Source organism: Corvus kubaryi, unplaced genomic scaffold (assembly GCF_017639235.1).
Source record: "Corvus kubaryi isolate FWS band 111438036 unplaced genomic scaffold, C.kubaryi_AGA036_p1.0 137, whole genome shotgun sequence".
Taxonomy (NCBI): domain Eukaryota; kingdom Metazoa; phylum Chordata; class Aves; order Passeriformes; family Corvidae; genus Corvus; species Corvus kubaryi.
This window is the reverse complement of record NW_024580671.1, coordinates 15,239,383-15,257,123: the sequence shown is the minus strand read 5'-3', so window position 1 is coordinate 15,257,123 and position 17,741 is coordinate 15,239,383. Positions and strand designations below refer to the sequence as shown.

Genomic DNA, 17,741 nt, shown 5'->3' with positions numbered 1-17,741 from the left:
GAGGTATTTCTTCCAAATAACCAGGTTTTTTTCTGCACTATTCCTGCTGGTTACCTTGGCATCATGGTCATTATCATGCTGGGCAGCAGAATGTAGAATGGAGAAGATGGAGATTATCTGGGATACTTCCCACCCTTTCTAGTGGTGTTCCGTTAAGGACAGGAGTGTCACAGAGCTGTTTTGTTTACCAGCATTTTAGTTTGGCTGGCCCAGTGCCATTTTTAAGAGTCTGGGTGTTGACCTGGAAGATCAGATGATGTCCGCTTTGGGCCAGCTGCGTTGCTTCTGCAGATGTTTCTCTTGAACACTTGCTTGGAATTACCTGAGAGAAAAAGAGTGCTGTCTGTGAGACTGACATACCTGAGCCATGTGCCAGGCCTCTCGGCTGTACATCCTCATCTTCCCCATCAAACATGAATCTCGCTTTGTTCCCCTGCTACAGAGGAAGTGACAGGCTTTAAGTACAGAATTTTCTAATGAGTTTTAAAAGCTTGTGCTTAGTCTTGCTTATTTTTTAAGATATGACATAGATATAATTTGTCTCAATAGTTAGTGTGGTTAGTCCATCACTCCCAAAAACCTGCAAATGCGTATTGGAACTTGAGCTGCTCCAGAGCTCTGAAGTCAAAGGTGGACTTTCTCAGCCCACACTGTGAATTGTTTGTTAAAACAGGGTAACTTCTTATTGGTGGAGCACCTGGCATAAAGGTTTGTAGATGTACTGCTGCCCATAGCTAGAGCAGCAAAGGCTCTGACTGTCACGTATCTCAAATGTTTGTACCACATTTTCCACCTCTCATTTGAAGCTACATTACACTTTCTTGCGTCCTTAAAGTTATTGGTAACAGAAACCCCACATTCTGAAGCTTCACCTGCTAAGTTGTAAGAAAGAGGTTCGCTGTTAGTTCACTAAGCATGCTAGTCCTCCCAACAACACTGCAGTGTGGTGCAGCACTGCTGCAGGTCCAGTTCTTCTCTCCCCCAGCCCAAGGTGCAAATACCATGTCCAGTCCTGCCCACCTGCTGCTGAAGGTCAGTACACAATTTGAGTCAATTAGAATTTGAGCTTTTCCAGTGCCATTTACATTTATAGTTTAGGAAGCATTCTAATCAGCAAAAAGAGTGTTTGTGCTTGAGATTCTGAAGCTGAAATGTAACAAGTACAAAAACTACTGTTCACAGTATTTGAACCTGTGGGTGCTCAGTACTTCATAGGTGTTGGTCAAGCTCTCTGTGACAATACTTCTGACCATGAACAGAGCATAAGTGAGAAATTGGTGTTTACGGTAGTCTAAGTTGTAGACTATGAATCTCTGCTTCTTTACAATTTTTATGAGTTCTATTAGTCTTCATTTTTAATAACTACTTTTCAAAACATCTCTTGTTTTGAGTAGCACCAGTATAAATTTGCTAGGTTAAATAAAGGCTATCAGACTATAACATTTCAGTTAGAGAATGATGTTTGTTTGCATTAGAGTAGTGAAAAGAAATCAAACTCACCATAGTCTTTAATTCACTTGCATAACTCCAAAATCGCCAAACCAATTGAAAGAAATGGTCTCCTGCTGGGGCCTGAAATGACACATTTCAGCCCTGAGCAAATTTTTAAAGACAAGTTTATAAACCCTTTCAACAGTAGGTTATATAATGGAAATGCTAATGCATCTTTAGCAATACCAGTTCTTGCAGATGCTACCACATCATTTTTAGTAGAAAGGAAATTAGTTCTTTTCCATGTATGATTAACCCCAGAAAATTTTAATGTATTTTTTAAAAAAATAATTTACTTTGAAATAGCTGCTGTCAACAAGTCCAGCCAAACCTTTTACCTTAAAATATTGCCAGATTTCTTATATTAGAAGATCTGTATTGCTTTATTAGTTAATTTAGTTTGGGAACAAGTCTTACTTATCTGCTAATGAAAAAATAACATGTATCTTTGTTAATTAGTTTTTTCTTCTTTTTCTCCATACAATCTACAAAAAGCAGCTGAAGCAGAAACTTTTCTTTTTGTTTTTGTTGTTTTAGCTTCTCCTGGACGCGCAATGGAACTCATTTTGATATAGATAAAGATGCACAGGTAACAATGAAACCAAATTCAGGGACTCTTGTCGTAAATATTATGAATGGTGGGAAGGCAGAAGCGTATGAGGGAGTATACCAGTGTACAGCAAGGAATGAACGAGGAGCAGCCATTTCCAACAATATTGTTATAAGGCCTTCCAGTAAGTAAAGCTCTTCGTGTTCATTTAGTATGAAACACTTTGGTTTTCTTATTTGCTTATGAACTTTTCACCTTTTTGTTTTCCTGTCTTAAAAATTCAGTCATCCAAGTGACCATGCTAGAAGTTATTGCCTATTTTCTAATACTTAGGTATAATACTCTATTGCATGTTCTCTCAAATATTTTTTTTACAGAATTTTAATAACCAGAGTTTTTTCTCAGTACCTCTGGATAACCTTTAATATTTAAAACTGAGTTGTATATATGACAGTACTATTAGAATAAATTTTTTAAATCCTTAAGCCTTTAAGGATAATTTGATTACATCAATGGCATAATTGATGACAACAATTTTTATTCTGCTTATGAAGTCTGTATTCCATAGTTTTTGTAATAGCTTTAAAACATAACAGACTGGGACTAAGAAGAAGATAAAGCTAAAAGATTTTGATTAGTGGTAGATTGTTTCTACAGCTTTTTATGAGTTTTATCTCAGATTAGTTTTCAAGCTTCTCAGCTTAAAATATGCTGTTCTCACATCTTAATTAAAGACTGCACGTATAACACTGCTTCAGGAGGGTGTATGCCTTTTTCTAATTTAGCACCTCACCTTTTTTTTTCAGTATAGTTAAAATTTTGCAAGAACTGTTGCAAAACCTTTAGTGAGTAGACAAAATAATTTGAATCAGTTGATTATACTTTCATTAAATCATTGCTGCACTTTTCTTCCAAAAAAACATAAAAGAGAAAAAAATAAAACAAACGTGGAAGGACTTAACATTCTGATGGATGTAGTTCTTCCATTTCTCTGGAATATTTTTTGCATTTTCCCTTAAATTTTTGAGTTTTTTTCAATCCATAGTTTGTGTGTGTGTCAAAATTACTTTCTATAGGATCGCCTTTGTGGACGAAAGAAAAACTAGAACCAAACCATGTTCGCGAAGGTGATTCACTAGTACTGCACTGTAGACCTCCTGTTGGCTTACCACCACCTATCATATTTTGGATGGATAATGGTGAGTTTGTTTTTTATGCAGTTGACTTTTTGCAGTTTTTCTACGTAGTAGATCATTGCTTACCAAAACCACAGATGGTGAAGTTTCTCTGTAGGTTAAAATTCAGTGAATTTCCATTTCTGTAGAACAGAGGAAACAAGCAGACATACAACCCAAAAGCACGAAGCCAAAAGCAGCTGGAGATCTTAATGTAAGTTGTAGATTAACCCACTGGGGAAGAATGGGTAGGCAAGGGATCTCCTCAAGAAGCTTAGAAATGTCTATATATGTACCAAGCCACAAAAAAGTGTAATTCAATGAATGTGGAGTCTGCAGATCATAATAATAGAGTGTGTCAATTATAATTGACATAAATGTGTTCTTGTTTTCCCTTAGCTTTCCAAAGGCTGCCTCAAAGTGAAAGAGTTTCCCAAGGTCTAAATGGAGATCTTTATTTTGCTAATGTACAACCAGAAGACACCCGGGAGGACTATATCTGCTATGCAAGATTTAATCATACGCAAACTATACAGCAGAAACAACCCATATCTGTAAAAGTCTTTTCAAGTAGGTATTGCATTATCTAATTACATACTTACACAGTATTTATCCAAAGTTCTCAAGTTATATGCTAAAGTTAAGTAGTGTTATGCTAGGGAATTTTGTCATTTTAATTTTGAATAAGAAATTGCATTACTGTATAAACTTGAAATGTAATCTCCAGTTTTCTTGATATATAATTGATTTTAAAAGCTATCATTTTTTGCTTTATAAGGCTTTGTGTTTTGAAAAAATGTCTTTTAAGATTTGATACATAGAAAAAATACTGTGTAAAAAATAACAGTTTTCAGATGTTTTTCCAGTGCAACATAAAGTTATTATGATTATTGTAACTATTGAAACAAATTAATCAATCACTTGATTAACTCCCCGTGGCCATGTCATCACCTTTTGATTCCCAGAACTTTTATTTATCCCTCTTTATGCTTTCTTCATGATATTCTGTTTATTTCAGTGGATTCATTGAATGACACTATAGCTGCTAATTTGAGTGACACTGATATTTATGGTGGTGAGTTACACTGGTCCCCACTGATACTCCTTGTTTCACAGTAGCATTTAGTTAACTAACTTCACCTCCATGGCTACTTAATCTTTTGCTCCCTTTTCAGTTTCTAATAAAGATATCAATTAGTGCTGGTGATAATACATACTTAACAAAGGGACTGCACAGTGTGATCCTTTAGAATATTTAATGTTTCAATGTTCTTGTAACATACGGCTTATAGAAAACATAAACACATATAAAAGAGTCCTTTCACACTGGTGCAGATTTTAGAAACTGCTTCTATACTGCATTGCCTTTTTAATATTTTCCCTCCAATTTTCCTAGTAGTTTGATATGTTCATTATCACTAGGACTATTCAATATCATGTGCTGCATAATAAATAACAGCAATTAAGCACTTAACAGATCCACTTCACATTTAATGACTTACTGAATGTACCATTAACTTTTAACTTATTTCATAAGTGTGAAACTGGAATTAATAAAAACATACACTTTAATACTATCTGTAGAAATAACTTCATAGGGGTAGGATGGGTTTTGTTTGTTTGGTGTTTAAGCTGGTCTTTCCATTAATCCATGTTGAGTGGTCTTTTGTATGTTCTGAATTAAATCCTCCCAGATGTTTGTGTGTTTAGCAAGGCTGACTTTGGAGCACCACTGATTCTAGACTCTTCACTTTATATTTTGTGACATAGAAAATACTTGATATTTATTCCATTTTTTGTCTTTTTCCTTCTGAAATGGGGCTTTGCACATATTAAACCATAACTTGTGTGAATCTAAAATAAAACGTGGGCACAGAATATTTTACTTCTCTATATAAAAATTATATGTTATTCAGGAGGAACAAACAAGAAATAAGTACCTGAACACAAAACAATACATTAGCTACAATTAGTGAGGAAAACGCTGTTGGGTTGGCTCCTAGCTCAGAACCAACATGGGTAATTCTTCTGAACATTCATACTCTGGCCAAGTGAGTCAGCAGCCCTTGGCAGCACTGACACTGCATAGATGAGTTGTTGCTGTGACTGTCGGCTGTGCTCTTGACTCTAGACTGCTCTGTTCTCCCAACAACTTTCAGTTGTTTGTGTACTGGTTATTAAGGAATTCACAGCACATACTGGATTAAAACAAAGTGTTGTATTTATGCTAATCTATCAGTAAATCCTGTACCCTAACAAACAGAATGATTTACTGTAATGTTTCAGGCTATTACTGCACTTCGGGGCAATTTAATTCTGTATATTAAAATTGCTACAAGAGAACATTAGAGGAGTCACAGAAAACACTCTATAATTACAGAAAACTCTTATTCTGAATTCCGTGAAGGCACAGGAAATACCATATACTTCAAAAGCCAACAGAGTATGATGTCAGAAATGAGTCTTATATTTATAGTTTTCTGTTATTGCTTACAGGTTAACCAACAGTTCTTTATTGCAAGACTGAGGAACAGCTTGAATTAAAGTTAAATATATAGTAAGAGGAAAATACAAGAATTAATTTCTGAAACACTGCCTCACATTTTCTAGACAATATTAAAACCTATTCCAAAGCAGACTGTACCTTTCATTCCCTTGGTTTATGTTTCTGATTAAAATAACATTACTTTATTTTTGTTTTGATGGAAGCCCAGAAATTTTCAGTAACTCTCAGTCTTGCACTGTGCCTCACACCAGGGGCCTCTTACTCTCCATTATAGTTCTGTTAAATGAAACAGCAACTATTTAGGATTAAGACTGCATAGTTGCCTCTGTAAAAGCTTTGTATCAATTGTTCCTGTCTTTTAATAATAACATTTTTCTTCTATGTGTTCAAAATGGTGGCATTTAACAGATATGTTATGTCTGTCAAAAAACTAATGTGTTCGGCTTTGTAGTTGTGCTGCACAGTGACTTTTAATCAAATGGCCAATGTGGAGCAAAATCTCTGTCCAAAATGTGAGAATGGATGTATGCACTTGATTGGTATTACAATAAAATTTAGAAATTAATTATTTTACTTCTTCTTCTTCCAGCAAAGCCAGTTACAGAAAGGCCACCAGTTCTTCTAACACCAACAGGTAGCACAAGTACCAAAGTGGAACTCAGAGGAAATGTGCTTCTGTTAGAGTGCATTGCAGCAGGATTGTGAGTTACTTTGTAGACTTTTTTTTTTCTTTCTAAATAGAAATACAGAAACAGAGGGAAACATTTCAGAGATGCTTAGAATGTTACCGCTGTATAAGCTGATGTGTTTCAAAGAAGCAGAAGTGTAAAATGGAAAGAGCTTTTTTAAGGAACTCCACCATTTACTTGGGCATCAGCAGACTTTGAAACTGGCTATGAACATGTATGGCCTCTGCCTTCTCATATCCCCAAACCCTATGCACAGGATATGGTTTGTACCATTGTTTTTAAAGGATACAGGCAAGAAATGCTATAGACTAAACTCAGGCACACATCCACAGACTTGCAGTCAGGAATAAAGCCTCTGTTGTTTTCCTATGTTTACAATCATTAGGTTCTCGAATTATATAAAAATACATAAGAATTTGATGTTCTAATCCAAGAAGACTGCTTATATGTGTTAATAATTACTTAGTAGATCAGCTAGGTGGGAATTGTTAGAGCAATTCTTCAGGTCCTTACATCTAATTTCTCATTGTAATTGAATTTAATTGGTGCTTGTTTCTTCAATGTAATGCAAGTTTGCTTCTGCTGGTTATTGTGCAAAAAGAAAATTACTAAAGAGCAGTTTAACTTCGTGAATTAGGCTGATCTTTAAATCAGTTTCGTTCTCAGGAAGAAATCTGAGAATAGATTGTGGAAAATCTTAGAATAGATTTATCTTATCTTATAGAATAGAAGTGGAAAATCTTTAGTACCTAATTCAAGAACTGTAAATATGTTTACAGTGCACAAAGGCATATAATGCAGTGCTGTCAGGTAGCCATGAGGAAAGCCAATAATTGCAAATCATGCACCACAACATCACGCACATGTGTTCACTTGCACGACCTCCACAGAGCATGCTCAGGCACAGCCTGATCTGAGCATCAGTGCAGTCTTTCTGTCTCAGCTGTGGCCTGCTCAGGTGTCTGCCCCAGCAGCACTAGCAAAACCACCCCGTGAGTGATAATTTTCATCTGCAATATAGTTACATGCCTTTTGACAATCCTGCAATAAAAGTATTTGGTGAGCCAAACTCCAGTAAAACGGCTGGATAAAACCTGTGAAAAAAAATAGAGTGTAATATATTATATGGCTTTGTGTCTTTATCTGTCATGTAATTAAAAGAAAAAAAATCAGTGGGGAATATTTGTCCACAGAGGGCCAATACAGATTTTGTTCAAAACAACTATTCCTAATCACTGACCCCATAATTAAAAGTCAGTCTTGCTAGGTGTCTGTTATAAAATATGTGATATTAGACTGCTAAGGAAACATTTGCCTAGAGCCATTACTATTTGAGAGAGGACATTCTATTCAGTAAGAAACAAATTGCTATTTCTTGTATTTTTCAAAGTGTATCTCCATGTGTTTGATCAACTTGTAACTTCAGTGGACAACATGGGGCATAGCCAAGATTTAGACTCGGTGCAGTGACAAGTAGCTATACTTGACTCAGCACTGACATTTTTTTCTTGATTTCTCACAAAAAAAATATTTCTGTGTCCTTACAGCTCTTTTGTAAAGTTTATGATGTTGATGAAGCATTAGGCTATTGCTCACACAAAGGACAGCTATAAACTTGTCATTATCTAGAAGCTACCTTTAAAAGCATCATGAGCATCAATTTAGTAGTAGAAGCACAATGTGATTTGAAATAAACTTGTCTTCATTTATTAACCATCATGTTTTTTAGATTAATCAGCAGACAAATGTATTCTGTAATGATTAATCCTATGAACAGATGGCCATTGGCAATGTTAGTGAGACTTGTCATTTCCTAGAAACAAATGCTGGCATATTTTTCATATTTGTTGGATGGGGCCCAGAATCTGGGTAGAGGCTCTTAAAATAATTATTTATAAAACATATATTAAAAATATTAATGTACTGAACTCTTATCTTCTTTTTCTTCAGTCCTTAAATTTGATCTGTGCTTTTACTTCTCCAGACCCACACCAGTAATCCGCTGGATTAAAGAGGGTGGGGAACTGCCAGCCAACAGAACGTTTTTTGAAAACTTTAAGAAAACTCTCAAGATTATAGATGTTTCTGAAGCTGACTCTGGGAACTACAAATGTATAGCAAGAAATACATTAGGTTCGGTTCATCATGTCATTTCAGTAACTGTAAAAGGTAATACTAAAATTATCCTTAATGTAATGTTGTCAAGAGTCCAGAAGGCAGGGATGAAGCAGGCTTTCTAGGATGAAGTATAGCTAAAAGGATGAATGATAATAGTTAAAAATCACCCTGAGGAAACGTTCAGCTGTCTGAATTCTAGCACTGGAAGGGCTTTACTATCTCTAATATCTTTTTCATCTTTTAATATTACTTTGTAAAGCATCAGGCTAAACTGAGATTTTACTGTAACAGTAGTAAAACAATGTCTTAGCTTGCACAAGTACTACATTTATTTTAGATCCTTTGATTATCTGTCATTAGACTGCTTCTTTCTCTTGTTTCTATATCTTCCTCCTTATCTCTCTTCAGCATCTCCTCCTTATTTTCTCCATTTTTCTTCTCTCCATTCATATAACCCAGATAATTTCTTTCCTCTATTTCATTGTTGTCTTACAGTCTTCTATTTTTCTTCCTTTCTCTCTTCTCCTGATATTTCTGGGTTTCTATCTTCTTCATGTTTTTTACCCAAGATGATGCCTTATAGTTCTAAAAGCATTTACAATATGTTTGTCTAAATAGGAATTGTAAGTATGCTGTGAATACCATGAAACAAAAAGCTGTAATGACAGTTAATTAGTCATTGAAATAATCAGCTGTATTGCTTACTTTGCATGCTAAATAGTCATTTATTTTGTTGTAGATCAGCATAATTTCATGATCACATTTAACCTCCTTTCTAAGAACAGAAGTTTAATTTTCTGTTTGCATCTGTCCATCAATCCAAAATCTGAAAATTAATTGCAAGATGTGAAAATATATGCTGTTTGTGGTTATTTACTGTAAAAAAGGATGGAGAAATAGGTGAATATCTTTTAGTGAGGACAGTGTTTCACCCATTTTGATCTCTGTGTTTTCATCTGTCCCAGGTAAACATCTGGCCCCACTGCAATCATCCATTGAATTGAGTGAGACCAAGGATTTTGCCATTTCTAAATTTCACCCTTGACATGAAATCTTTTTGTGTAATCAAACTTCAATTCATTCCTAACAGCCTAACTACTAAGAGCATGGATATCTCTGAAATTCATCAAAAGACCACTGTAGTCTCTGCAAATGCCATTCTCAGATAAATTTTGCTTGCTTTAGGAAAGGCAAATTAGATTCAAAGCAGGCAACCCTAGAGGGAACAAAGAACCTCTTGTTGTTTATCTCAGAATTTTAATGCAGTGGGTGACCAGAGGCTCAGTTTAGCCAATGTATGATCCACCACTCAATTGAGTATCACATATATATGTATATATGTACATGCAAAGTAACAGTATAGCTGTAAGTCTGTATCTACACATACCTTGTTTGAATTATCTTCTGATCACCATGCCTGTGGCTTATGATTTTCTGTACGTAATTTTGAAAAATAATTGCTGTCTTTCTTTTCTTAAACCCAGCTGCTCCGTACTGGATAACAGCACCCAGAAACTTGGTCTTGTCTCCTGGAGAAGATGGAACATTGATCTGCAGAGCTAATGGCAACCCAAAGCCTAGTATAAGCTGGTTAGCAAATGGTGTTCCCATAGCAAGTAAGATTCTTAATTACCTTACAGGAGTATGAGTAAGAAAATATGAGGAGTCTTAGGGTGGTTTTTTTTTCCAAATAGATGTGAAACGCATGTATTTGTGTAGTTTTTGCCTGACAGGTAATGCTAAATCATAAAAGATGTCATAAAAATACTGTGGTTCATAAAAGTAAAACAACAAAATGTGCCTCTAATATGTTTGAGAGAACTAAAATGTGTAACCATGCTCCTGATTATTCTGTCTGGCATTCTGCTGGTAGTGTCTTTGTGGAGATTGGGTGGTACCTCTCACAGGGCCATTGCTGGGGTGTCATTGTTACCACTGTCTTTCTGTGGCAGTCATGTCTGCTGGATATCTCCTTTGCTGCCCCACTGCAACTCTAATGTTGCCTAGGAATCCTAAATGTGACCTAAAAAGTGAAGTCCTTACATGTGTGGCTATACAGAGCACCTGTAGGATTTGCAGGATTTGCAGTACACTGCAGGATTTGCAGCTTAGTGTATGTTTGAGCCTTTCAGGCTTCAGCTCTAAGAAGCTGCAACAGCAAAAACTGTCTGGATGTGTCAGCAGCTACCTGGCAAACAGTTTGTGCCAAGTAGGTGTCAAAGAAAAGGAACCCCTAAGGCAGTGGAACAGCTGCTTCTGTGTGCATGGGTAAGAAAAGCAGCCCTGAACTGGTGATTGAGCCACTTAATTGCTGCAGTGTTATGACTGGCAATGCTGTATGACAGACACAAGGTAGCTGCTATATATAGTACAACTTCCCTTGGAAAGAACTTGCTGGAGGACACTGCAGTGTGTTGTCAGCTGGGTTTGCACTGAGCATACCCTGTACTGCAGAGTCACACTTGGCTCTTCTACCTTTATCCTTCCTCTTCCACAAAACAGTAAAAAACCAGACAGTCTCACCTATTGGCTCATGAGAGACAATGTACTCTAAAATACTGGTCTGTTTAAAGTATGACAGTGTCACTTCTGTTACTTTCAGAAATTTGGGAGTTGTTTAAGTCTCTTGATGAATTGTAATTCACCCAGTTTGGGACATGGAGAAGGATTCTCTACAGTCAGAATCTAGGTAATAGCAACTGAAAACGATAGCAAATGAAAACCCTCAATAGGTATATTTGAAGTATTTGGTATACAAAAGAGATTAAACTTACTTGTAGGGGAAAAAATGCAACTTTGGGGGACAAAATAAGGCTATATATTGAAACAAATAGAAATATTTAGCAAATAACCTGTTTCAGGAATCCTAATTAAATGGAAGGTGACATCTCCAGCCTGAGATTTAAAATGAGAAGTTTCCATTAGTAAATAAGTTATGTAAACTGACATTAATCATCTTATCAAACAATGGTAAGACAGAAAAACAGGAAAATATCAATATAATTTTGTATAGTATATATTTATAAATAAATATATCATAAGGCATGTGTTGTCATCAAAGTTCAGTACTTATCCTTCACTTTCCGTGCTGGGTTTTTGGTGGACTCATCTTCCTTTGCTGTTTTTTTGTATACTCACCATTCACTTTTTGTTTATTTGTTTGGAGGGGATTTTTATCCTGCAGTTCTTATAGTTTAACTATTATTTCAGGCCTCCTGACTAGTAAAATCTTTTTCACCTGGCTATGAGAGTCAGTTTTGCCTTGCTCTTCTTCCTTATCAAAGCTGTAGGGCAAGCTGTTTAAATGACAGACAAGTACATTTTCCAGAAAAGAGTGATGTGTTCTGCATTCTTTCAGGATAACAGTTAAACATTAAGAAACAGAGTTTTTGGAAGCAGCTGCAGGATGCCACCAAATTTCCCAAATACAAGGGCAGCATATATTGGCTGACTGGCCTTGAGGAATCAGTACACAAAGTTTTCTTGAGGGGAATTCAGTAAAAATTAAAAGACTTTAATTAAATTACCCACTGAAACTCAGTAGGGAAAAAAAAAAAGAAAGGAACACAGGAAATTAGTAAGTGGGTAGCTCAGCCTTATATTAAAGGTCACTTTCACTGCTGAGAAAAGCTGAAGTCTTATCCACATTAAATATTTAAGTGCAAGTTGATTGGATGCTCCAGTACACTGAGTCTGTCAGGACATCTTTGAGAAGCATCATGATCACAGAAAGTGCAGTTCTTAAGATTCTTGTGATTTTTTATTATTCTGAGTTATCAAAAGCTGTTCTGGAAATTACCAAGTACAGTGTGCCTTTTTGTTCACTTGTTACTAAATTATAGAATTGAGCCCCTCATCTTCCAACGGAATGATTAGGAAATCATGTAAAAGGAAACTAAAGCAGCTGTTTCAGCTTCAGGGCAATGCTGAGAGAGTTACACCCATGGCAGGATTTCAAAGAAAAAGAGCTACATTTGAATTTCAAAGCCCTGCTGTCATCATATATCCCACAATGTGCCTCTTGTGGCCTAGTAATCTGTTTGCAATACTTTAATTTTCTGTTGGAAAGCACAACTGGGAGATACTTAATTCTTCCGGTTTTGTTTTTCCATAATAGAATCAGACAAGGAAGGGGGAATGTTGAAGAAAGAACCATTCGTCCATGTCTCAGTCAAAGGCTGAGGCTTAAATATCTGTAGGGAAAAGGCAAAGAAAAAATAGAGAAAAAAGTATTGTGTGTTAAGCACCTATGAAATAAAATTGCAATGGTGTGAATTTTGTTCAATATTACAATAATCTGACTAAAAAAAATATTTTTAAACAAGATTTTAGGTTTCTTTGAAATATTTTATTTAGTTTTCTTCAACAATCATGCTGAGAACACCAGCATTTCTAAAAAAAAGCTGCTTCAGACATGTTGGAATGATAAGGACCTAACCTAACCTCCTAATGTTTACTCACAGGAGGAGTATGTTGAACTCACATGCACAGTCCTGTTGAGGTCAATTAGAATTACTTTGGCAAGTCGCAATTTAAAGTTCAGGCCATGACTCTGTGTTGCCTTGTGCTTCAATTAACACTCAAGATCTGCATTATTTATATCGCTGCATAATCCATTGTGTCTTACTGCTTAGATATTCAGCATGGTTTTACAAAAGGGAAGCCATGCATAAAGTATCTCAACTTTTAAGGAAGTAACAACCCAGATTAATTGGGAAGGGGAAGCGCTTTTGTAATTGGACTTCAGAAAGGCACTGCAAATACTGTACAAAAGACTAATTTTTTGGTTCAGTGGTTTATAGTTCATGATGAGCTATTACATATTAGATACAGACACTTAGATTTATACAAAGTCGTGCAAAGGTGCTGTTTATCTTCTTTCAACACATTCTTCTCTTGTTGTATCACATTTTACATTGAATCTCTAGGTTTGAGTTAGTCTCCATTAGTACTCACATTGAATTTAAGGGAGAAACATTAGCCCTTAGATTTCCTTCATGAAAGGCCTTGATAATCCTTGGCTCAGAGATTCATCATCCATCATGTTCTCTGAGAGTGCACACCACAAGCTGTTCACTGCAGCCATGGGAGGGTGGGGAGAAATTTACTGGACTCCTATGCCCCCAGTATTTCAGTCTTGGAGAGAAGAGGACTGCTCAGGAATATCTTTATCCACTGCTTCTGTTGTCATTGTGTTGGAACTTTGTATCTGGCCTAGGAACTTCAGCAGATTAAAAAACTTTCAATAATCAGGTTTTTTTCAGTTCTGCACAAAATAGTCAAAGGATTGTTACAGTTAGTGCAGGTAATGCTGTCCCTTTGGAGACAGTAGAACTATCAGAATCAGAAACTTGGGAAAGAAAGGATTTCAGTGGTCACAGGAAAATTATATGCTGAGGAGCAAGCAAGATTGGTAAGAAAAGGAAGACGACGTTCTTTGCCATTTCAGTCATCCAGTTTTTTTTCAACCAGATTTTTTTCTTCCAGTTTTAAGCCTAATGGTGTGTTTTAGCTGCTGCTGTTCAGAGAGCACGTCATTCTTTTTTTTCAAGAAAAAAACGTAATACTGGTGCCATAGTGGTTATTTAAACATACTAGCAAAAGTAATTACATAGGCTGTCAGAAGTTTATGAAACAGATGGAAGTATGCATTCAAATGAACAGAAGTTATTCAGGATGCTGATCTCTTAACTACAACAGAAGTATCTGATGGAGGCTCCGCCTTCTCTGCTTAGGAATATGCTGAACATGGCTAGAGTCAAGAAGCTGTATCATTTTACAATGTGATGAAAAAATTAGGTGAAACCAGGTCTTTGTTCAGAAAGGTCCAAAACACATTCATAAGCTGAGATCCCTGAGAGGGAGCAAATGTCGGCTATTAGACAGCACATGTTCACCTGTCTTGTTACAGCAGAACTCCTATAGCACATCCTCCTAATTCATTATCCTGTTTGTACAAGCCCATTTTAAGTATTACGTACTTTTTTGCTATTTTGCGTATCAGTGCCAAATTCAGATTTGTCTAAAGGGTTAAAAGCATTTTCTCCTTTTCATGCAGCTATCCTGTAATGTGACCAGAATATTCATAAATACAAACAAGCAGTGCTCAAGTGGCCCTGCCATCACTCCTCTTCCCCAGAAAAAGATAAAAAAACCCAAAAGACAAACAAACAAAAAACCAAAACAAAACCAAAAAAAGTGGTATATGGAAAGGGCTGAAGTACTGCATGGTATTTTTCCTCAGTTTTTACTAGCAATACTGACCTTCAGGAATCCCAGGTCCCAAAGACCAGAGGAGAAGATATCTCATTTTATATATGAGATGTACCCTTGGCAGAAAAGGACTAGGTCAGGAGCAAACTGAACATGCCTAAGTCTGTGGGCCCTGCTGGGATGCAGCCACAAGTGCTGACTGAGCTGGCTTATGTCATTGCAAGAACACTCTCGATAATCTTTGCTTGGTCATGGTAACTAGGAGAAGTGCCTAAAGATGGAGGGAAAGCAAATGCTGCTCCTATCTTCAAGAAGATCTAGAAGGAGAAACCAGGGAACTACAAGCTGGTCACCCTCACCTTTATCCCTGTGAAGGTGATGGAGCAGCTAATTCTGGAAACCATTTCAAGGCACATTAAGGACAAGAAAACTTTCAGGAGTAGTTTGCATGGCTTCGCCAAGGGGTGACCGATTTGATACATTTCTATGATGAAATGACTGGCCAGACAGATGAGGGCAAGAGTAGTTGGATAATGTCTTCCTGGACAGCAGTGAGGCCTTTGACACTGTCTCCCGTTAGATCCTCGTAGACAAGCTGTTGATGTAGGGGCTGGATAAACAGACAGGGAGGTGGATAGAAAAATGGCCAAATGGCCAAGCCCAGAGGGTGATCAGTGGAACAAAGTCCTGCACCTGGGGAGGAACAGCCTTAGTGCCAGTACATGCTGGGCGCCATCCAGATGGACAGTGGCTAAGCAGAACAGGACTTGGGCATCCAGGTGGACGCCAAGTTGACCATGAACCAGCAATGTGCCCTTGTGGCAAAGAGGCTAACGTTATCCTGGGCTACATGAGATAAAAGTACAGCCAGCAGGTCAAGAAAGGTGATCCTTCCCCTATCTGGACACAGTTCTTGATAACTGGATCTAAGTGGCCCTGCTTGAGCAGGGGGTTGGACCAGATGACCTCCAAATATCCCTTCCAAGCTCAACGTTTCTGCGTCTGTGAGTGCAGCAGTGGGTGCTTCAGACCATTAAAGAAGCTGTATTCAACAGATAGTTGAATAGTCTTAACAGGGAGCTTTTGAATCAGTGTCCTTCAGCATCCAAGTGGCTAGAGCAGTTAACAGAAAGCACCAGCTAACCTGACACTTCTGTTTTCTTTTCTCTCGAGACCCCAGCTTGAAGCCCTTTTCAGAGACAGGCACCTACCTCCTTTCCTTCAGAGAGCTGAAAGGGGATGTCTCCTTTTTTCCTTAAATACAGCTGTGGGAAGGGAAGATGCTACCCCTCTTTTTATATAGTAATTGAATGGTTAGATCCTTCTTTTACGATGCAGTTCCTTCAGTCATAGAGGATTGAACTAAGGGGTTCCATCTCTGTGGAGGGGCCCTACCATCATCCTGTAAGGGATTATGTGGTGGAGTGTGTGTGAGGGGGGCAGTCTGTGCACCCATTGAAGAACTGCCTGGGTTCAGAAAGTGCTGTAGGATTCAGAGGGCATGAGTGGAGGGAAGCCCTGAGCCCAGGGCTGGAAGTAGCCATGCTTGGAACGGCTGTGGCCAGATCTCCTTCCTCCCGGGAGAGCGGTTGTGCCTGTCTTCAATTGAACTGTGATTTGTATGCAGAAACAGACCGCTCCCCGCAGCTCACTGGTCTGCCTGCTGGGCTACTCACCTGCTCCGGCTATTTTCAGCCCATGAATCTTTTAATGAAAATGGCATTTACATAGAAAAGGAAGCAATGTGAAACATGGAACACAATAGGAAGTAAAGCAAAAGAGAAGGAAAATATGTGCCAGCAATCCAGAAGTCCAGAGAATAAGCATTTAAAATCTCAGTAGTACCTTTTTCTTCCTTCCTGAAATTTTCGAATTTGTGATGTTGATTTGAACTCAGAGTGATGGAAGACCAGAAAAAACAGAAATTGAAATCTCTTCCTGAGGCAACTGTTTGGAAATTGATGTACTTATTTGAGAACTGGCCTTAGATTTCACCCAAGCTGGAAATACCCTTAAGCAGAAGCACAGAACTGTGATCCCCTTCATCTGGTTTCTTCTCTTGTAGAGGATTCAGTAATAGATACTTTAAGAAAATGCAGGAAAAATGTCTCCATTTTCTTCACAGAGGAGTACTAAGGTATTGTCTGAATCAAAAGGTTCCTGTCACTTACAGAAAATTGATGCTAATTTAGTTGATTGATCTTTTTTATGAGTTCAAATAAGACTTTATACGAGAATGTGTTCCACAAATATACTTACTTTTCCAAGCTTCAATAAGGGTGTCAATAAGGTGATGCATTTTGATGATGCATCCAAACTAGGATGCATTTATTTATGTATATATACATCTATTTTTCGTATTAGTAGATCAGTAATTTTACCATTAATTTTCCCTATTAATAATAAATGTGCTTTTTAATACATTAATAATATATCTGGTCTTATTTAATACGTTCTTAAAATATTAAACTATAGATTGTGCATTTTTATGCAGTGTGGTGTTACAAGCTAAGTTTTTTCTTCATTGTACTTCTCTAATGCCAGCCAGTTGTATCAGAACTGACAGCTATTATTTTTCTTCAGTATTTTCTTAGAATTTTTTTTTCAGTTATATCCTGGATGCTTCTGGAATGCAAGAGCTGTTTGACAGCTCAGGCTACTCCAGAACAGTAAAGGAAATGGCACTGTGTAATTCTTACATAAGGGAAAGAGTGCCACCTACTGAATTACTAACTCTGCTCTTGTGAAGATTGTTTCTGATCTTGTGTGTGTGAAGGAATGCTTATGCTTTACTCCAAGATAATTTTCAACCGAGTATGGCTATTTTTATATTTGGATAATTATTTATGGTATAACAACCTATTTGAAACTTTAAAGTCACAGAAGACTATGTCATTGTGTTCGCATTTTCTTTTGAAATTCAGAAATATTTCTGTATTTTTCTAGATATTGACTGTATTTGCCTGAATCTTGTCGTATTGTTATTTTTCCTCTGTATT

The 17,741-nt window shown here is 37.0% G+C and overlaps 1 protein-coding gene across 43 annotated transcripts in view; it reads left to right on the top strand.

Annotated features, from left to right (window-relative positions):
- NRCAM (neuronal cell adhesion molecule) overlaps positions 1-17,741 on the top strand; it is a 149,611-nt gene that overhangs the window by 86,873 nt on the left and 44,997 nt on the right. For 31 of the 43 annotated variants that reach the window (XM_042018000.1, XM_042017999.1, XM_042018023.1 and 28 more), the window contains 7 exons: positions 2,029-2,225; positions 3,118-3,240; positions 3,616-3,786; positions 4,235-4,291; positions 6,312-6,423; positions 8,396-8,580; positions 10,014-10,145. In XM_042018000.1, coding sequence (XP_041873934.1) covers positions 2,029-2,225; positions 3,118-3,240; positions 3,616-3,786; positions 4,235-4,291; positions 6,312-6,423; positions 8,396-8,580; positions 10,014-10,145 — 977 coding nt within the window. The remainder of the gene's footprint in view (positions 1-2,028; positions 2,226-3,117; positions 3,241-3,615; positions 3,787-4,234; positions 4,292-6,311; positions 6,424-8,395; positions 8,581-10,013; positions 10,146-17,741) is intronic. The other 12 variants (XM_042018004.1, XM_042018003.1, XM_042018022.1 and 9 more) reach the window with 1 other exon arrangement.